At 46.4% G+C, this 20,967-nt stretch overlaps 1 protein-coding gene across 7 annotated transcripts in view; it reads left to right on the top strand.

Annotated features, from left to right (window-relative positions):
* Positions 1-20,967, top strand: part of GLT1D1 (glycosyltransferase 1 domain containing 1) — a 148,421-nt gene that overhangs the window by 59,785 nt on the left and 67,669 nt on the right. For 6 of the 7 annotated variants that reach the window (XM_089894349.1, XM_089894348.1, XM_089894346.1 and 3 more), the window contains 3 exons: positions 5,187-5,230; positions 6,632-6,752; positions 14,377-14,475. In XM_089894349.1, coding sequence (XP_089750475.1) covers positions 5,187-5,230; positions 6,632-6,752; positions 14,377-14,475 — 264 coding nt within the window. Of the gene's footprint in view, positions 1-5,186; positions 5,231-6,631; positions 6,753-11,504; positions 13,018-14,376; positions 14,476-20,967 lie in introns of those variants that run through there. The other variant, XM_089894352.1, reaches the window with a different exon arrangement.

Here is a 20,967-nt window from a genome sequence, read left to right as displayed (position 1 = left end):
AAAAGTCTACAAGTCATAATGCTGGAGAAGGTGTGGAGAAAAGGGAACCCTCCTACACAGTTGGTGTGAATGTAAGCTGGTGCAGCCACTACGGAGAACAGTATGGAGGTTCCTTAAAAAACTAAAAATAGAGCTACCACATGATCCAGCAATCCCACTCCTGGGCATATATCTGGAAAAAACTATAGTCCTAAAAGGTACATGCACCCTTATGTTCACAGCAGCACTATTCACAATAGCCAAGACATGGAAGCAACCTACGTGTCCATCGACAGATGAATGGATAAAGAAGATGTGGTAAATATATACAATGGAGTATTACTCAGCCATAAAAAAGAATGAAATAATGCCATTTGCAGCTACATGGATGCAACTAGAGCTTATCATACTAAGTGAAGTAAGTCAGACAAAGACAAATACCATATGATATCCCTTATGTGTGGAATTAAAGTATGACCCAAATGAACTTATTTTCAAAACAAACTCAGACACAGAGAACAGATTTGTGGTTGCTGGGGCGGGGCGGGGGGGGGAGGGAGTTGGGGGGTGGAGGAGGGACGGAGTGGGAGTGTGGGGTTAGCAGATGCAAACTATTACATACAGAATGGATAAACAACAAGGTCCTACTGTAGAGCACAGGGAACTATGTTCAGTATCAAGAATATGAAGGTTACATATATATATACATACATATATATATATATATAAAACTGGATCACTTTGCTATACAGCAGAAATTAACACAACATTGTAAATCAACTATGCTTCAATAAAATAAAATAAAAAGAGTGCGCCCTGTACTGGAGAGGTGAAGAAACTCATCGTTACAGGACTGTAGCAGCTCGCGGAAAAAAGACGTTATCACGTCCACTGAATTTCTGATTGGCAGGCGTTCCTTCCCGTGTCTGGTGCGAGAAATTGCTCAGAACTTCCAAACAGATCTGCACTTTCAGAGTGCAGCTATCTGTGCTTTGAGAGAGGCCAGCAAAGCCCGTCTGGTTGTCTTTTTGGAAGACACCAGCCTGTGTGCGATCCATGCCCAATGTGTAATAGTTAGGCCAAGGGACACCCAGCCAGCATGCTGTTTACACCGAGAACATGCTTAAGATGACTCAGATGGGAAACCTTTCATTGTTTAAAAGAAGTTCTCTTCTTTGATAGTTCTGAACGTTAGGTTTTTTGCCCGCCGATGGACGCCAAAGGTACCTAAGTGTTTGATTGCTGAGTGGAAAAATAGGGGGCAGAAATCAGGGATTGGCAGTTTTTCCAGTTTCATTTTGTATGTGCATTTTTAATGTAAAAGCAGAGACAGTAATTCAGGTCATAATGTTTCAGCAAACAAGCTTCAGAAGTTGAATTTTATAAAAATTATAAATAAACCTGTTAAAATATTCTGGATAATTCCAGCGTTTGGATTTTCTTAAAGCAAGTAAATTTCTTTTTTAAAAAATATTTATTGAAATATAGTTGATTTGCAGTGTTGTGTTAGTTTCAGGTGTACAGCACAGTGATACATATATACATATATGTATCTCTATTCTTTTTTAGATTCTTTTCCATTATAGATTATTACAAGATATTGAGTATAGCTATAAAGTAGGACCTTGTTGTTTACCTATTTTATATATAGTAATGTGTATCTATTAATACCAAACTCCTAATTTATCCCCCCCCCTTTCCCCTTTGGTAACCATAGTTTTGTTTTCTAGGTCTGTGAGTCTATTTCTGTTTTGTAAATAAGTTCGTTTGTATCCTTTTTTTAGATTCCATATAAAGCGATATCATATGATATTTAAAACAAGTAAATTTCCAGCTGACGGCAACTAAATGGTCTTTGCAGCGTTTTAATCGTACGGTAGATTCCATCCATTCACGACACTTTTCTGAGTTGCTTTACATACCTGTGTTTAGTGGTTTGTGTCTTCTGTACTGTTCCTGCAAGTTTGTTATTAAAATAAATTAAGCTATAAAAAAAGTCTAGGAATAATTTCAGTTTCTTTAGGCATCCAGATTTGCTGTGTTCGCCGTCACAGTGATGTTATGATCTCGGGGATGTAAGTGAGCTTTGCATTTCTGGTTCCTTGGGATACATCTCGGGCGTATGAGTAGTTTGAAGGATTTGGGGTTACACACACACACACACACACACACACACAGCATTTCCTTGCCAAATGGAACTTAAATGAAGTTTCTGGAAAACACAAAATTATTCCGTTAGTATGATAAACTCTCTAGGGATATCATATTCATTAAACTGACTTGGATTGTAATTCCTGGTACGTACCGGTGAAGTGAGAATAGAAATTGAATCTGCTTTCACTTCTAAGCTCATTAGCAGTAACAGGACACGCCTGCAGACACTGCATTCGTAAAATGTGCTCACACCCTCATCTGCCTCTATCTTTTTTTTTTTGTTTTTTTTTTGCGTTACGCGGGCCTCTCACTGCTGTGGCCTCTCCCGCTGCGGAGCACAGGCTCCGGACGCGCAGGCTCAGCGGCCATGGCTCACGGGCCCAGCCGCTCCGCGGCACGTGGGATCTTCCCGGACCGGGGCACGAACCCGCGTCCCCTGCGTCAGCAGGCGGACTCTCAACCACTGCGCCACCAGGGAAGCCCTGCCTCTATCTTTGAAGACACGTTTAGAAACTTGTCTTACACGTGCATAAATTTAAGAATATTTTGTCAGTTACTTTAAAATTGTTTTCATTGTTAACAACACCATCGGAGGGGTGGTGCAGGGCACAACCAGTCTATGGATCGTTTCGCTGAAGAGTTTGCAGGTGGATGAACCAGGTGTGATGAATATATTCTGCAGCTCCGTCCTAACTAGGCTCACGGGGACGCTGTGACAGACGGAAAAGTATCCCTTAAGATCCTCCTGGTACCTCAGTAAGTAAATTGACCTGAGAAGAGCTCATTGTGCGCAAAGAGTGTTGTAGTGTGGCCTCTGATGGTTGGGAATAAGGTGTGCTCCTCCGTGGGTACGATGATCACCTTCCGGTGTCCAGGTGTCTTTCTCTTGCTGAGAAGTGTGGCAGTGCCACTGGGAAAGTACACATTTGAGATTAAGTGTGTATGTATTTTTGTGTTAGTGGTGCAGTCTGCAGATTCCATTCTTCTTCTTTTCTGTTTTCTTCTACTACTTGTATAGCAGTTACTGTGTCTCAGAAATCGCTGTAAGCGCTGAACGTGTTTCTCATTTTATGAGATGAAGAACCCAAGGCCCAGAGACGTCCATTAATGTATGCACGGCCATGTGACTAGTGACTGGTTTTGGGGGGGATTTCACCCAGGTGATCTGTCTCCAGAGCCCCTCTCAGCCTGTACCGCCTCTCTTTCTGGCCTCTGGATATCTACATACAAGTTTGCTTAAAAACACATGGCGTCAAAAATGTTGGTATAGCGGATCAGCTTGAAAACACTGCTCTTAAATTTTGCATTAGTTCAACAAACATATTGACCACCAGGGATGCGATAGGACAAAACACGGTGCCTGTCGCAAAGGACACATTTCCTCCAGATGTGAAGTAGGAGTGAAATGCAGACTCGAGCATGTTAGATTGTAACTAATTAAAAAGTTGGACTTGGCTTTTTAATTAATTTATTTATTTTTTAGTTTTGGCTGGGTTGTGTCTTCGTTGCTACGTGCGGGCTTTGCTCTAGTTGCGGTGAGCGGGGGCTACTCTTCGTTGCGGTGCGCCGGCTTCTCGTTGCGGTGGCCTCTCTTGTTGCGGAGCATAGGTTCTTGGCGCATGGGCTTCAGTAGTTGTGGCTCGCGGGCTCTAGAGCGCAGGCTCAGTAGTTGTGTTGCACGGGCTTAGTTGCTCCGCGGCGTGTGGGATCTTCCCGGACAAGGGATCGAACCCGTGTCCCATGCGTTGGCAGGCGGATTCTTAACCACTGTGCCACCAGGGAAGACCTGGACTTGGCTTTTTAAAACTTGAAATATAATTCATATGCCATAAAATGCACCATTTTAAAGTATATAATCCAGTGGTTTTTAGTATAGTCACAGAGTGTTGCTACTATCACTCCTATCTAATTCTGGAACATCTTCATCACCCCCTCAAAAATCCCATACTCATTAGCAGTCACTCCCCGTTCTCCCCACCCCCAGTCCCTAGCAACTACTAACCTACTTTCTTTCTCTATGGAATTGTCTATTCTGGACATTTCACATTAAAGAGAGCCACAATTTATGGCCTTTTGGGTCTGGCTTCTTTCACTTAGCATCATGTTTTCAAGGTTCATCCACATTGTAGCATAAATCAGTACTTCATTCCTTTTTGTGGCTGAATAATATTTCATTGTATGGACAGACCACATTTTTTTCCCCATGTATCAGCTCATGGATGTGCCCTTGGCTTTAAAATTGTGTGTCTGGGAAGGCTCCCTGTTAAAAATAAAATTTTAATGTGGTCAGATCCTTTGTCTTAGATGTACCAAGGGTTCCAACTCCTTCTGCCTCAAAGATTTTATGACAAAATCCACCACTGTAATGAACCAGACAGTCCTTCCAGTGAAGTGCTGTGTTGTCCGATTTTCCCTTGACTATAAATGACTTCTGTTTCAAGACCTTGAGTTGGGTGGACGGCTCTTGCGCTTTTGTACCTGGGGCTTCACCAGGCTCTTATCTTACAGGCCAGACAGGAAACAGGGATATAGTTGTCCCCCTGTATCTGTGGGTTCTGCATTTGCGGATTCAACCAACCATGGATTGAAAATATTCAGAAAAAAAATTCCAGAAAGTTCCAAAAAGCAGAACTTGAATTTGCTGTGCATTGGCAACTATTCCATTGCATTTATATTATATTAGTATTGTAAGTAATCTAGAGGGATTTAAAGTATACAGGAGGATGTGCGTAGGTTATATGCAGGCACTACACCATCTTATATAAGGGACTTGAGCATCTGTGGATTTCAGTATCTGAAGGGGTCCTGGCACCAACCCCCTGTGGGATGACTGAGGGACGACTCTCTATGTATATTTCTTTAAACTTTCTCTCAAGTCCTTCTCTTTCCTTTATTACTTTGTAGTAGCTGGACTCGGGGGTATTATTTCCTATTTGATTTGTTTTTTCCCTTTCTGAATTGTTAGGTTTGGCTCTCTTGCCATAATCTGCAATTCTCTTGAGACTTAGATTCACTTCCGGCTTTTCCTAAAACCCATCTTTGTCTCTTTTCAGGTTGATCCAGTGTTCACAAGGGAAGTAAAAGCCAAAGTAAAGAGGTAAGTATAGGTGTTTTGCAGGAGAGGAAACCTAGTGACCGATATATGATCCCAGTTCCCAAGCACTCACCGTGTTCCAGGCTCTGTTCCCAGCAGTTTACTAATAATTCCTCCTTTAATCGCCTGTGCGATTAGGGTGATCCTGTGCCATCCTAGGCGCTATGATTTTCCCCGTTTACAAGCCAGGAAGCTCATATCCTGGAAGCATCAGCAGTTCCCTAAGGGGTGGCAGCATGGACACACGTGTGAAGACGTGCAGCCTCAGTAGGTCAGGAAATTCCCAGGAAACCCACTTTGAGGTTACAGTTGTCACTGATCACATTGGCCAAAACTGAAAAGACTTAAAACATCTGCTGGTGACGGTGAAAATTGCCGTCACCCCTTTAGAGGGCAGTTTGTCAGAGTCTTTGTTATCAATTGCATTTGTCTGCCAGTAACCTGATAACACTGGCTTACACACCCTGGCGCTTAACTGCTCACATAAAAAAAATCTGAGGTCGTTGGTCCAGGACCAAGTAAGACTTCAGCTCCTGTCTTGCTGTCCTGCGGTCCCTACCTGTGGCTTCCATCCCTAAGGTGACAGTGGCTGTAGAACTCACGCATCACATTCCGAATTTTAAGTGGGGAGATGGGGAAGGGCAAGAGCCAGAAGGGTTACCTCCCATTTGGGTCAGCCCCTTTTTATGTGAATTTCCTCACACCCCCAGGATTCCAGCTCCTCTCACTGGCCACACCATCACCCCAGGGGACTGGGAAACTGATTTCATCCCCATATGCAATCAGCTGTCTTTACGTTGCTCATAGATACAGAATGCATGTATGTGAAAGTATAACCAATTATGTGAAAGGATAACCTCAAAATCCTGAGAATGGTGGAGAGGGGTAGGGGATGGAGAAGAATGTCCATATTCTTGGGTGAAAAAAAAAAGAAAACAAAACAAAACCTATGTGACAAAGTGCTGGGAACCTGGGTATTGGTTGAGTTTCTTTATTTTACTATTTCTCTCTGTTTATGATACATCTATGATTCTCTTTCTGTGTATCTTTAAAAAAGAATTTGAAGAAAGGTTGCATTATTAGGAAAGGTTTGTTTTCTAAATCATTCAGAGAAAAATGGCAAGAGCTGTATCTCTGACGTCCAGTATCTGAGAAGCACGTGTCTCCTTGGTCAGAGGGCTTCAGAATGACGGCGGGTGTGTTCACAGGCTTCCTCTCTCTCTTATCAGGGATGGATGTAGAATAGATTCTCACTCCAGTATGGTTTTCTGTATTGAATCCTTTAGCAGTAATGCTTCCCTGTGGATCTAGGGGATTTCTCCAAAATCGTCGTCTCCCCTTCTCCCAGACCCTCCCCGTAAGATTCCCAGCCGTAAGCTCTCTCTCTGCTCCGTGTCGTTCCAGGACCCCTGGGGTACGATTGATCGGGGAGATGGCTCGGGAAGACCTCCACGCGGTCGTGAAGAATTGCTTCGCGGTGGTGAATAGCTCTGTCTCTGAAGGCATGTCAGCCGCAATCCTGGAGGTAATGATCTAATGGGTACTGAAAGTGGAAATATGAAATTGTCCATCACCCCTTTTCTCAGTTATGGAGGCGATGCCTTTGTCAATAAAATTGTGCGCTTCTCAAAGCTAACAAAGTGAAACGGCATTTCCTCGGGAGTTCTAAAGTAGTTTTTAAGTTCTGTCTGGGGCTTAAGAATACTATTTTCTTTCTCCTTGCCATTTTTCCTTGCCAGCTACAAAATGAAATAAAACTAGGATAGTGTCGCCTCTCTGACTCGCCACTTAGCTTCAACGGGAAGGCGGCTGAGGCTATGATGGGTCGGGACAGGATGTGGGGTGAAGGTGTGTTTTGTAGGGAGCCTCCTTTTGTCTTGATGTCTCCTCCCTCTTTTCAGTGTGTCCTATGATCCCAGAATTTAGGGGATAAGAAAGGGTTGGGCTTGGATTTCCCTGGCGGTCCGGTGGTTAAGACTCTGTGCTTCCACTGCAGGGGGCACGAGTTCGATCCCTGGTTGGGGAACAAAGATCCCACAGGCACTGGCGCAGCCAAAGAACAAAAGAAAGAAAGGGTTGGGCTTGTGCACATGGCAGGGGTGGGGCTTCGTACACGGAGAAGAGTAGTTGCAGATGCACAAGGCAGTGGGGGTGAGTGTGGACCTCATCTCTCTGTCTGGTGTTCGGCTCTGAAAATCTCTTACACTACTTGGGCTAAGTGTGCACAGCCCAGCACAACCGTGCAGTCTGTTGCTGGAGTTATCTGTGTTTTGCAGGGAGAGGCTGAGATAAAAAGCCCCTGCACTTGATCCTGGCAGCCTCTGGATTGAGTGTATCGGCTCCTGGGTTAGAGGGACTTAATCCAACCTCACAGCCCTTTGCAATCTCTTCTCCTCACTGAGCGTTTTATGTGATGGGGTGTATTACCAGGATCTCTTAAACTGCTTCATGCTGACGACCTGAGTAATCCCCAGCGTGCCTCTAATGCAAAAGGATTTTCCTTTCCCTTATTTTGCTGTCGGTTCACAGCACACTGGGTTCCTTTTCAAGAGTGATCCTGGCAAAGAGGAGACTCCGTCCCTCCCGTCATAACCAGCATCCAGTGCTGGATTTTCTTCATATCATTAAATCACAAGCCATCCCTCGCATGGCGTCTCCTTTAGTTCTCACACAATAGATGCCTTGTTAAGTCCTTGTGGTTAGCGCATGATAAAACTTGCTGTAGAAACAGAAACGTTTGGTGATTGGCCCTCCAGGTCTTTAAATCGCGTCTCACATCCCCTTTCTCACGGTGCTAGTTTCTTACTTCAGGGTCTACTTAGAGCGATGCTATTATTTTATCCTAAGTATTTGTAACATCCATTTATTCCTTTGGATGCTAGTTGAATTTACCAGCCAAAGTTACACTTTGTGAATTTCAGTGTTTCAGAGACCCTGGTAAATAGTTAAAGCAGGAAAAAAAATCATGCTCCCTAAATTTAAGAAATGACTGATGTCCATGTGTAATATTTTCTGTGAATGTGGCATCATTTAAAAAAGCAAACAAAGAAGACCAGAAACAAAATACTGTGGGCGGGGGTGGTATATCCTGATGCCTGTAATTCCGGTGTTGAGAAGCTTTCAAAGCACAGAGCTTGGATTGGTACCATGTTCATCTTCAGCCAGATGTTTGAATACCTCAGTCTAAGCCTAACGGTTAGCATTAGTCTCCGTTGTGGTTTAGAATCAGCTTTGGACTAGAGCCACTCTCCCTGTTAGCTTTAAAAATGTCTGTTCTTACAGTACCACGTCCTCAAGCCATTGCCGGATCGCTCCTTTGTATGTAAATACACATTTTTTTTCTCCCCCAACTTCTTCAGAAAAGGTAAAGTGGAATTCGGGAATGATTTTCTAAGCAGCGCACACAGCAGTTCACTGCAGATGAGTTGCTGTCAAATTTCATTTACTTCAAAGGAAAGGCAGCTGTTAGCAATTCCGTCTGCCTTCAAATGTGGATACTGTGTTCCTTTTGAAAATTCCAAAATAACCTTTGGGCTGAGGGTTTTGAATGAAACTGATTTTAGAGGAGTCGTGTGGAGGGTGGATTTCATTAGAATCAATTCAAAGAACCAAAGTGGTTAATCACAGAATAAGTGCATATCACTTTTGAAGGAAGGGATCCTTTGACCTTTCAGAATTAACTTTGTTTTGTCATGGAAGCATGTAAAAATCCATTTGCTATGACACACTTCTTTTCTTTTGCTGATAAACTCCAAAAATCAAGCGTTAGCTGGACGCCTGGGCAGTAGAGTGGACATCCCTGCAACGAATCTGTGGTTTCAAGTTTGGGCTTATGATGGAGTTGAACTCTATACAGAATTAGAAGAACACAAAAAATTATTATTATTAATTTTTGTTTTGTTTTGGCCGTGCGGCATGCGGGATCTTAGTTCCCCGACCAGGGATCGAATCTGGGCCCCCTGCAGTGGAAGCGCGGAGTCCTGACCACTGGACTGCCGGGGAAGTCCCAGAAAGTTATTTGCTTATCCCACACTTCCTCACTGGGCTGTCCTCCCTGCCCTGGAGCACACACACACACACACACACACACACACAACCTCCAGGTCGAAGTTTTCACTGCCCAGAGGAGAGGAAGGCATCTTCTAAAGCAAAGAGCAGGAAAAAGGTAATTCTTGGGCTCTTAGCTTCCAGGCCCAGGACCTCGTGATGAAAGGTTCATTTCAGGGCTTTTCAAGGATAACTGTGACCCTGTGTCATTTGACCTTGGCTAATTTCAAAAGTGTGTAGGGCAGACCTGTGCCCTTCCCACTTTTAAAACGGGAGGGCTTTTGGAGTTGTCACAACTAGGAGGCTGCTACTTGCAGTTAGTTTGGCGTGGAGGGAGTGCAGACAGGCAAAGTATTTTTCAATGTGCAAGACAGTCTTTGCGTCAAAGGTGTGTCCGCAAGATGCCATTGGCGTCCCCGTCATGAAGCGCTCTAAACTCCATGGTGTCAGATCCGAACGCACTGTGCATGCACATCAGTGGGGCACTCGGACCAGCCGCATCCCCACGTGACAAGCAGTGATCACGGTGCTGGACATATGCCCAGTTAAGGCCACTGAAATGCACGCAGACCTGTCTGCAAGGAAATCTGGACCCCAGAGGTTTCAACCTAGGGTGTGCATCAGAATTCCCTCTGAAGCTTAAAAAACCATCGGTATGCATAACGGCGCCCTGCAAAAGCTCTCTTGGCTGTGCTGACGCGGAGCCCTGGCGGCCGTGCTTCCAAAGGCTCTTCTGCGTGTAGACTGGGGGCCGTGTCTCTGGAAACCTCTGTTAACCCCGCTGAAGACGGTGCACCAGCGACAGAGCTTTTTAAAAAGGTCAGATAGGAAGCTTCCACCTACCTGCTGGAGGGTTGAAGAGCTCATCAGGGGGCAAGAGAAATTCAGTGACTGCAAACTCGACCGGCTGTTAGGTGCCCCTTCAGCCCTGATGTTTCCTCTTTTTTGTCCCAAAACGGGGCCCCAGATTCCAGGTTTGAGCGACTCTCTGCTCCAAGCCCCACCCCCTCCACTGCCCCTTTCCCTCCACTGTCACGACCAGAAGGGGTTCAGAGGGCGAGCTCGCCCATCTCCAAACACCATCTCACCCGAGACATTGCCAGGCCCGGTTCTCGTCAGGACCAGCGTCACAGCACTGCTGTGTTCCAGGACTTTGCCTTTCCTGCAGACACAGTTTGTTTTGAAAGAGGTGACTTCGCACCTGAAGAAAGTGACTTGTGAATCAACCATCTGATTCCTTAATGCCATGTCTTGGCTCTATGAAAATAGCATTTCCACATGCTTACTTATTCTTAAGATGCCTCCTTTCTTTGTTTCTCTTTTTTCTTTTGTTGGCGTATAGTTGATTTACAATATTTTGTTAGTTTTAGGTGTACAGCAAAGTGATTCAGTTATACATATGTATATCTATGTATCTATATTCTTTTTTTCTGATTCTTTTCTATTATACGTTATTACAAGATATTGAATATAGTTCCCTGTGCTATACGGTAAATCCTTGCTGTTTATCAAGACGTCTCCTTTCTTAAAGACAGTTTATTTTTAAGAGGGGGCTTTGAAATTAGTTTTCTCTGAATATACAGCTTTCAGAGAACATTTAAGTATCATCTTCCTCCACCCAGCTCACAACTTCAAGACTCAGATCGTATTTTTCTCTCTTTTTTTTTTTTTTTTTTTTTGCGGCATGCAGGCCTCTCACTGTTGTGGCCTCTCCCGTTGCGGAGCACAGGCTCCGGATGCGCAGGCCCAGTGGCCATGGCTCACGGGCCCAGCCGCTCCGCGGCATGTGGGATCCTTCCGGACCGGGGCACAAACCCGTATCCCCTGCATCGGCAGGCGGACCCTCAACCACTGCGCCACCAGGGTAGCCCTCTCTTTCTTCTTGATGTATAGTTGATGTACCTTGTAAGTTTCAGATGTTCACCATAGTGATTCACAATTTTTAAAGGTTATACTCCATTAATAGTTATTATAAAATATTGGCTATATGCCCTGTGCTGTACAGTATATCCTAGTAGCTTATTTATTTTATATGTAGTAGTTTGTACCTCTTAAGCCCCTACCCCTATCTTTCCCCTCCCCCTTCCCTCTCCCCACTGGTGACCACTACTTTGTTCTCTGTATCTGTGAGTCTGCTTCTTCTTTGTTTGTTTTTTTTTGGGGGGGGGATTCCACATATCAGTGATTTCACACAGTATTTGTCTTTCTCTTTCTGACTTATTTCACTTAGCGTCACGCCCTCCAAGTTCATCCATGTCGTTGCAAATGGCAGCATTTCCAGATTGAATTTCATTCTTTCCGCTGAACTGCATTTTTCCTTGAAGGCAAGGAGCATGTCCTCTGCAACCTTGAACCCTCCCCCAATAATCAATAATCAATAAATATTCATTGGATTGAGCAAAGCTGAACTACTATACGGTATCACCTTTTTGACTCGCCTTTAACCAGCTGGTCTCATCGCCCAAACCTCCTGTGTCTTGCCCTTTGCAGGTTGATGATTATTTGTTGAGTGAGGGACAAGGAATGGGTGATCTCACTGGCCCACGGCCTTACTTGTGTGTTGGGTACTTGGTGTGCTCTGGTTGATATACAAGTAAGTCTATACTACAGGAGGAATGATGGGATCTTTTTTATTTTTTGCTGAAACGGGGATATAAACTCTGTCCTCCCTCAGGATCGGCCGGTTCTGAGATTCTCTGATGGCCAGTTTTATAGATCTACACTTACATCTTCATATCTGTACTTATAGAATCTCCTCTCAGTCTGTGTGTCTGCCACAGTTTCTCTAAAATGCACCGGTGCTTAACGACATCAGTGGATAAATGTACCATTTGGATTGGAAGATGCTCCAGGGCCCAGCTGGGACAGGGAACAATGAGAACAGAGCTAGCCGTGTGCCCTGACGTGTGGGATCAGCCTCTAGCGAGCCTCCCCTCATCCCCTCATCGGTGGGATGAGATGGGACAGTCTGGAAGGTCTCAGCTACGTGGAGGATTCTGCAGTCCCTTGACAGATGCCTAGAAATGGAATCACAGTGGGTCATGCCAGCCGTCCCTTGACAGATGCCTAGAAATGGAATCACAGTGGGCCATGCCAGTTTGATGAGCTAATGACCTGAACAGGGTGACGAGCAGGGAAAGGAGCCATCAGACGTCATGTCGTCTCACTCACCTTGACTATATTACGACCCTGTAACTTACATAGTCAACGTCAGCTTAAGCCATCAACCACCTAAGGGGTATTTGTGCAGAATGACATCTGAAATGTTCATTTATTCTGGAAAGTTTAGCCCCTCATTCCCAAATGATGAAACTGGAGCCCAGGAAGACGTCGGGTGCCGGGTGTCGAACTTCGACTCCATCTCCCCAGAGTGACTGATGAGCAATGAATCTGAGACCCGCCACGTTAGTCGAGGGCAAAGCCTCCACCAGGGCAAGACCAAGGTCTCACAAGTCCTGGCTTGTGCCCTTCTCCAAAAGACCAGATTGCACCCACGGTACGTCAGAACCCAGGGTCCGACCAGTGGGTTCATAAAGCACCTGTGACCCTAATGTCGAGATGTGGCCGTTTGGGGTGACTTTTTGCCTGTGCTGCTGAGTTTCTTTGTTCCTGAATGTAGTGACAGTGGAAGGTCCCGATTTTTACCCTACAAGATGAGAGCGGAATATCACGACTTGGAGACTTTCTGTGACCATGAAAGGCCACCATGAGAGGCTGTCGCGGTGCTGGGGAGGGGACTCTGAAGCTGGGGGCAAGCGGGAGGGCTCCAGTCCGAGCAGCCAGCCAGCTCCACTGCCGTCCCCGGTGGTGGGAACAGCACAGTCTCCGGGGGGCAGAAAGGAGGGCTGTCCTCTCCTCCGACCTTATGCAGGGCCTGGATCTCAAACTCAACGTGTACTGGGAAGATACAGGCGACACAGAACCAGAAAACCAGGTGAGCTCACCAAGAAAACTGCTGACGAGAGAAGATGATCCTAGTGTGAACCATTGACTTATGATTAATTTACGTTCAGATGCTTCTGGAACTTTTGATCCACAAGCATTGGTTGAGCTCTTAACTATGTGTCACACATGGCTCCGGGCACTTGGGCGTTGGTGGCGTTTGTGCCGTGTGAAGCCCTTGGTGTCAGAGCTTCCCATGGCAATATACTAAGCGGCTGAGATTGGGGAACTTTACCTTTCTGAAAACCGAATGTCACCCCTTCGTGACCAAATTGTTTATTACGTGAAATGAGACACCGCCTGCCGAATTGGAGTGCCTAAAACATCCTTGTGTATAGTAAGAGCCGGAATATTGGTTTGCTGATAGCACCCCCTCAGGGCTGCTTCTGGACACCAAGGTGTGAAGGGATGTCCCTCTCACCTGCTGAAAGGCACCTGTCACACGAAAGCTGGGCTGGCCCCTGTGAAAGTCACCATGGGAGAGTCCATGCAGGGAGCTGAAATGGAGCTGGGAAGGGCTGGCCTAATCCTGTATGTTTCTAAATGCCCCCCTACCGGGCAGGGGAGGCCAACACTGCATGCCACGCTTCTGGGCATCTTTCTGAGGCCTCGTTGCCAGGTTGTGCCGACCAAGGGGTGCCCCAGCCTGGCTGATCCCAGCCCTTTGGGACTGGAAAGGCTGCTTAGTGGATAATCGGAATGATAAATCGTGCTTCTCCTCACTGCTGTGCACATGCCAAAGGGACGTGTGCAGTCCTGGTGGCATTCGTATGGCTGGCTCGGAGAAAATTACTCATCAGGGAAAGTAACGACGGTAGTTAAAATGTATACTCCACGCTGCCGCCGAAGAAGTGTCGACTGAACATTTGGAGAGAGAGGGTTTCTTTGTGACATCGCAGTAACGACGTCAGACAGACCATTACAGCATGTAGTTTCCCAAGACTCGCAAATACAGTCTCAGTCATTAAGATTCAGTATGTAGTTGGAAAATCTGGGGTTTGGACTGGGAAATCATTTTCGGCAAGCTTTTGGGGTACTTTTTGTGCGGTGCAAGGGGTCCAGTTAAGCTAAGAAGTTATTCTCCCACAGACTGGCTCATCTGGCCACAGAAGCTCTTACAGTGATCGCCCACCTCTCCTTTGTTCTTTTCGTCCTTGTAGGCAATGGATTTGGAAGTCCCTGTGTTGGCAAGGAACATCCCTGGGAACGCGGCAGTGGTGAAGCACGAAGTTACAGGATTGCTGTTTTCCGACCCTCAGGTAAAGGAGAGTAATTTCCCCACGTTCACCTGGTCTGAGTAGCTTTCGTCTGTGTGCGGGTGATCAAGATTCTGTGATTTGCGTCTTTGTGATTAGCTCTTGGCGTTCCCTTTATAATCAGTAGGAGAGAGTGTGCAGCACTGTGTCACCGTTGTCACGTGGGCAGCTGCCTGGACGTGTCACTAAAAGAAACCTAGGGACTTTCAAGAAAGTCGAGACTTGAGTTCTATTTCTGAGGCCTCTGGTGATGATCATTGTGACCTTGAGCCAGTCCCCTCCCCTCTTATATGCTTGGGTTTCTGGTTTCTTTTTTTTTTTATTTTATTGAAGCATAGTAAATTTACAGTACTGTGTTAATTTCCGCTACACAGCACGGTGACAGTTATACATTATGTACGTATTTTTTCATATTCTCCACGATGGTTTACCACAGGATACTGAATGCAGTTCCCTGTGCGCTACAGTGGGACCTGTTTGTCTGTCCGTCCTACAGATAGTATTGGGTTGGCCAAAAAGTTCGTTCAGGTTTTTCTGTAAGATGTTACTTTTTGGCCCACCCGATAGTTTGCATGTGCTAACCCCAAACTCCCAAACAGACTTCTGGTTTCTGAAGCAGGCACTCTTCAGATAACCATCCTACACTTCCAGGGCATCTCCTGGTGTTCAGAAGACCGCCATATATCTGGTCCCTTGCAATCCTTCAAAGCAGTGTACGGAAGAGGCAGTGTAGTTGTGTTTATACACGTGTGTATCTGATACATGTGTATCTGAAATTAAAATAAAGGTGAATGCAGCTGATAGCGGGCACAGCTGGTGGAGCCAGCGTCATCTGGGGCACGCCTGTGTGCCAGGACCTCCCAGGACATGTGTGAAGGGGTTCCGGTCACAAAGTCTGAGGTTCCAAGAATGTGCCTACACTTGAAGCCCTTGGGACCCTGTGCAGGGCGTGTAGCCTGAGTCTCCAAGCTCTGTCAAGAGCTAATTATAACTCTTGCTCTTAGAGGTGTGATGTGGGCTGAAGGGGTTGATATACAGGGCTGAGCGGTGGTCACGGCACGCGGTCAGGGCTCTGGGTCCCCGTTATCGCCAAAAGGAGAGCCCATCGCTGCTGCCTACGGCTCGTGTTCGGTGGCAGCAAAAAAAGAATCTTAGGCCCATCCTTTGCTCTTCAAGTCTTTAGATTTAGAAATTAGGTTCTTGTCGCTATCATCTTTATGAAGGCACGTGTTATATAACAGAAATAAAGGGATTTATACTTAAAAGCTCGGGTCAACTCCAATATTTGAAAATGCCGTTTTTCACCTTTCCTGCCGCAGACATTTAATCCCACATCGCTTCCCCTTCCCCGTAGTATAATTATGCGTCACCTAGTTTCGCTGCCTTCTTATCACAGTCACGCGAACAAGATGGAAGCCAGCTTCCCTCGGGGAGGGGCGGGATTGCAGGGAGTCGGGCGTCACCAGGTGCTGTGTGGATGCAGCCGCTCACCTGGGAAACAACTGAAAGAGCAAAGGGCAGGCCCGGGCTTATCAGTTACTATCTAACAAAAGGCACATCTAACACGAATGCCTTTCCTTTGAATAGCGACTCCTAAAAGCTAAAACACGAAGAGTGTGCAGCGGTTCCTTGCCGATCCTCCAGACAAAGGCATATGGCTTTTTACCACGTTCTGCATCTCCCAACGTCAACGCCAGCCAAGCTGGAGGTCACAGAGTATTGTCTCCCCGTGGGCAAAGAGATTTTATTTTCATCTCCCCAAACCCAATGTCTATTTATTTTATAGCTCAATTTCAGAGCACTATAATTTTTATCAGTGAGTGTCTGAATAGCCGTCACTTATAAATGGCTGTATCGGGTCCAGTGCTAGAACGAGAGCAGTCTGGCTATCCTGACTTCATTTCACATTCCTTGTAAGGCATTCCTTTCAATATTTGCAAATAACTGTCCTATCTCTGACACGTCCAAGTTATTTCTGCGTTACCGGCTTCCTGTGAGTTACCAGACACAGTTCCGCAGCACACATACAGTTAAGGCGTGGGCTTATTTTGTTCCCAGCGCTTTAATGTTACTTTTACAAAGGATGTTACAAAAGAACAGAACGCTCTAGGGGGGAGCATCTGGGGGGAGGCTGCGTTTTCTTAACACGTTTTGAAAAGCGTGCTCGACGCGGCTGTCACACGTGACTTTGTTTTATAGTCACGAGCAGACTCGACCTAGCACGGAGTGGGAGCTGTTGCTTCAGAGCAGACATGCATTTTCCATAAGTCAGTGGCCTTGGTTACTGTCATCTAGCTCAGGAGCGCAGACGGAAGCAGCCACTGGTTTGTCGCCAGTGTTTGCAAGGTTTATTCCAAGTGTGCATTCAAATACGTATTCAAAGCTCCATTTCACTTATTGAGAAGGGACTTCCATGCCAGGGTGTCAGCCTCATAAAGTTAATGTAGATAAACGCATAGACAGATAGATACATAGATACAGACAGGCAGACATATCGAATGCAGAAAAATCATACTTTGGATTTTCAACAAAACGATGATTAAAAGTATTCAGCTGTGGTAGGAACAAAATAATCTCTATTTTTATACACCTCAGCCCCGGAAGACCTTAACTGAAGTGAAGCTTTCCAAACCTACTAAACATTGATTTTTTTTTTTTTTTTTTTTTTTGGTTACTGCGACAGTCCCATTCCTTTTCTTTTTAAGAAGAAAAGAGCTGAGCTATTTTATGGCTACATTTTATAGCTTCGAAATTAAAATCCATTTGACATTTAATAGAAACTGTGGATCCATTTCCTCTCTCAAGGACAGACTTTTGAAGTGTGGCCCAAACTCATTTCGCTGGGAGGTTCTGTTTGTCTTTTAGGCAACCATAAAAAAAGTCGTAACTTTCGGAATAATGATGGTGACAGCTAACATTTAGCGCATGTGTGTTACGTGCCGGTGTCTGTTCTTTGCCATCAGCATGGATTTACACTTCTATTAAGACTGTTTCATTTTAAATCTTTGACTTTTGATGGTCCATGAACAGTTTAACGTTTGGAAGAAGCAAGGCGTGTTGGAGACACATCAGCCTCCAAACTTTTGTTTGGGCAGAGCTGTGCTTGGGTCTTGAGTTTTCCCCCTCGAAATCTGAGTGATCCTGGACACGTTTCTTCTTCCTGTGCTCGTTCCTTGATCCGTAAGATGCAGATAACGATGCCCGTCTTCGGGGAACAGCAGAAAGCACATGGGGTGGAGTGCCGTCCTTGGGCTCAGAGGAAAGCTGCGTGGACGCAGAGTTAATCACATTCACGGTGCGCCGCTGGGTGAAGTTGTTTGCTGCCGCTCGGGAGCTGTACGGTCTGCTGAGCTCTTAGGTTTAAGCAGTGGAATTAAGCTCAGTACAGCGAGACGTTCTCCTTGTGAAATCTGGCCAGCGTCATGCAAAATATCATTTCTCTCTTTCTTCTTTTTATTTTTTACTTAAAACAATTTTTAACTTTTTAACCAAACATGTAGAGTTCTTAGATGTTAAATACAACTGTGATGTGTAAGCCCCCAACCAGTCCCTCTGAAATGTAAAAGCACAGATGCAGGCTCGACCAGTGTTTGTTGGATTTCCATTTAAGCCCAAAGGAAACTCTGGGCAAACTCTATGTGAACTAAAATGGAAGTCAGTCCAACATTTTTTTTTTTTTTGCATGGATTTGTCCACAGGGTGACCATATTGTTCATTGTGAAAAACCAGGTACCTTTGAGAGTGAAAGGGGTGTTATTGATAATTATGCTGGGATGACGGCCATGAACCTGAACCAAATGACCTAGGTAAGGACCGTCTGCTTGAAGAGCTGGGATCAGATGCATAGCTGGTATTTGTTAGGGATCAAGGGTGCGTCCAGCCACGTAGGGGAGGCACAGTTTTCTAATAGCCACGTTGAAAGAAAATAAAAAGAAACAGATGAAATTCATATCAATAATATATTTTATTTAGCTTCATCTATCCAAACTTGCATCATCTCAACACGTAATCGATATAAACAATGTTTTTCCCCATCCCACCTGCCCGTAGAACTGACCGTTGGTTTCAGTGCAATATAAACAATTTTTAATGAGATCTTTACATTTTTTTTTTTTCGAGGCTCTGAAATCCTGCGTGTATTTTACCCACCAGCTCATCTCAGCCTGGAGATTAAATTTGTATCGAAATACTTGGTTTGCATTGAGACTCCATACCATTTGCAGCTGAAAAAGTAGATTCACGTGTGCAGGTTGTTGCAAGTATACTTGTAAAGCTTTGTAATACCTGAATCAAGCACCAGTGTCAAAATTTCAGTTTAAGTCCATTCAAGTGAATAATTTAAAATGCAGTTCCCGGGCACACTGGCCACATTTCCAGAGCTCAGAGTGGGTGCTGGGCGGCACTGCTCCCCGGAGAGGGAGCGATGGGGCAGGTGGTCCCAGCCAGGCCTCCTCTGTGTGCCGGGCACCACTATAGGGACCTTGCCTGTTTCTCTTACGAATCCTCACGGGAACCCCACACAGGTGTTACTGTGATGATCCCAGAGAGGGTGAGGCATTTACCTTCGAAGCTCAGCGGGAGATGACAGGGCTGGGACTCGAGGTCTCAGCCTGATGGGTGCTCGGCCACCCCTGAGAGCGTTTGCACGATTCCTCGTGTGGCTGTCTCTCCCTCTGTCTCTGTCTTTCCTTCTTTCTCTGTCTCTGTTTTTCCCTCTATCTCTGTATGTCTCTGTCTCTACCTTTGTCTCTGTCTCTCACTCTCTGACTCTCCCTCTCTCTGTCTTTGCATCTCTCTCTCCTTCTTTCTCTGGCTCTGGCTCTGCCTGTGTCTCTGGCTCTCGCCCAGTTTTCTGTGCCTGTCTCCCCTCCTCTCTGTGTCTCTTTCTCCCATCTCCATCTTTCCTTCTTTCTTTATCTCCGTTTGTTTCTGTCTTTCCCTCTATTTCTTTCTCTCGCCCTCTATTTGTGTCTCTCTCGGTGTCTGTGTCTCTCCCTCTGTCTCTGTCTCTGTCTCCCTCACCATCTCTCTCTTTCTCCCTCCCTCCCCTCCTCTGTTGCCTGGGCAGAGAGGGGACACTCTTCCATGGGACCATCCTCTAAAAGGATTCTGCTCACCACTTTGTCCGACTTCTTGGGGAGAACGGACCTCTTTCTAAGGCCCAGTCCTGCTTCGCTTCTCTGCCTGTGGCTGGTCCCTGGGGTCAGAATGACCCAGAGGGCTGGAGGTGGTGGGGGCAAAGGGACGCCTCGGGTGGGCAGAGCGCTGAGCAGCGCTGCACAGAGTCGGGCTTGGCCAGGTGAGAAGGACGAGGATGGAGCCACCAGGTGAGGCTCGCCGCTCTGGAAAGGCCAGGCCAGGCCAGGAGCCAATGAGGGATGGAGCGCAGGGCCCTTCCCGGCTCTGGTCCAGGCTTTTGCACTCCCGGCCGGCAGGCAAAGTCTGACATTCTCTTAAAATAGGAGGACGGGAGGACCGTTTTTCTCTGCTTGTGGACTCTCCACCCGCCTTTACAGGGCAGGAGCTGCATCTCGGAACTGACCTTCTGGCCTGACCTCTGCTGGCCGCCCGTGTCTCACAGGCTGCGTGTGCGACTCTCAGACCCGCCGGCTGTGCACACCCGCTCTGCGTGTGAACAAGCACCTTGTGGTTTGGGGGCTTTTTGGTTTTTTTTTTGAAAGTGAGAATTTTTAGCTACTTTATTAGATATATTCAGTTTCAAGGCTCTGACCATCCATAATCGCCATGATGCAAAACACGTGTTCACGTGTAAAAAATACCCCTTCAACATGCTTTAAGAGGAATAACTGTGTTTTGCAATCTATGTGGCATGAAATAGAATTTGATGTTTAGAAAACCAACTAATTGTAGTTTGGGGGCTTGCGATCAGGAGAGCGGCCTGCCTGACCCAGCCTGACCACACCAAAGGGACCCTCGGCCCCAGCGCTGCCGGCCGGTGCCCTGCCCATCCCCCTGTGAGTTTGTCCCTCTTCCGGCGGGCCTGGTGACAAGATGTCAGTACAGCAAATGCGGTGCCCAGCCCGCTCCAGGAATCAGCCCTGTAGGTGCGTTTGCAGCTGATCCTGAAATTCAGAGTAAGGAGATGATGGTGACTTCTTGGCACTGGCAGAATTCAGGTGAGTGGCCCGTGCAGGATCCTCGGGGGCTGCAGCTGCCAGGGTGATGCTGTAGGAGAAGGTGCGGGACCCCGGCAGCCAGCTCAGGCCCCCTCCCCACGGCCTCCCGTCCAGTGCGGCGTGTGCGCACACGAGCAGCCCCGCACCACTGTCCTGGGCTCTGTATCTACGTGCTGCTTCCATCTGTCCCCGCCTCTCAGGGGCTCTGTACCCAGAATACTGCTGTATCCAGACCCTTACACCCTCCCCCCATTCCAAGGCACTACTGGGTCTTGTCTGGACGTTTAGAATAGCTTCCTCCGCTCCATCCCACGCACTCTCCTCCTAGCAGCCAAAGGGACCTTTATAAAATGCAGAT

The sequence above is a fragment of the Delphinapterus leucas genome, chromosome 14, assembly GCF_059928025.1.
Source record: "Delphinapterus leucas isolate spDelLeu-1000000601 "Yukka" chromosome 14, BTC_Dleu_Yukka2, whole genome shotgun sequence".
Lineage (NCBI taxonomy): Eukaryota > Metazoa > Chordata > Mammalia > Artiodactyla > Monodontidae > Delphinapterus > Delphinapterus leucas.
The sequence above is the reverse complement of the archived record's forward strand: the minus strand, read 5'-3'. Positions and strand labels throughout refer to the sequence as shown.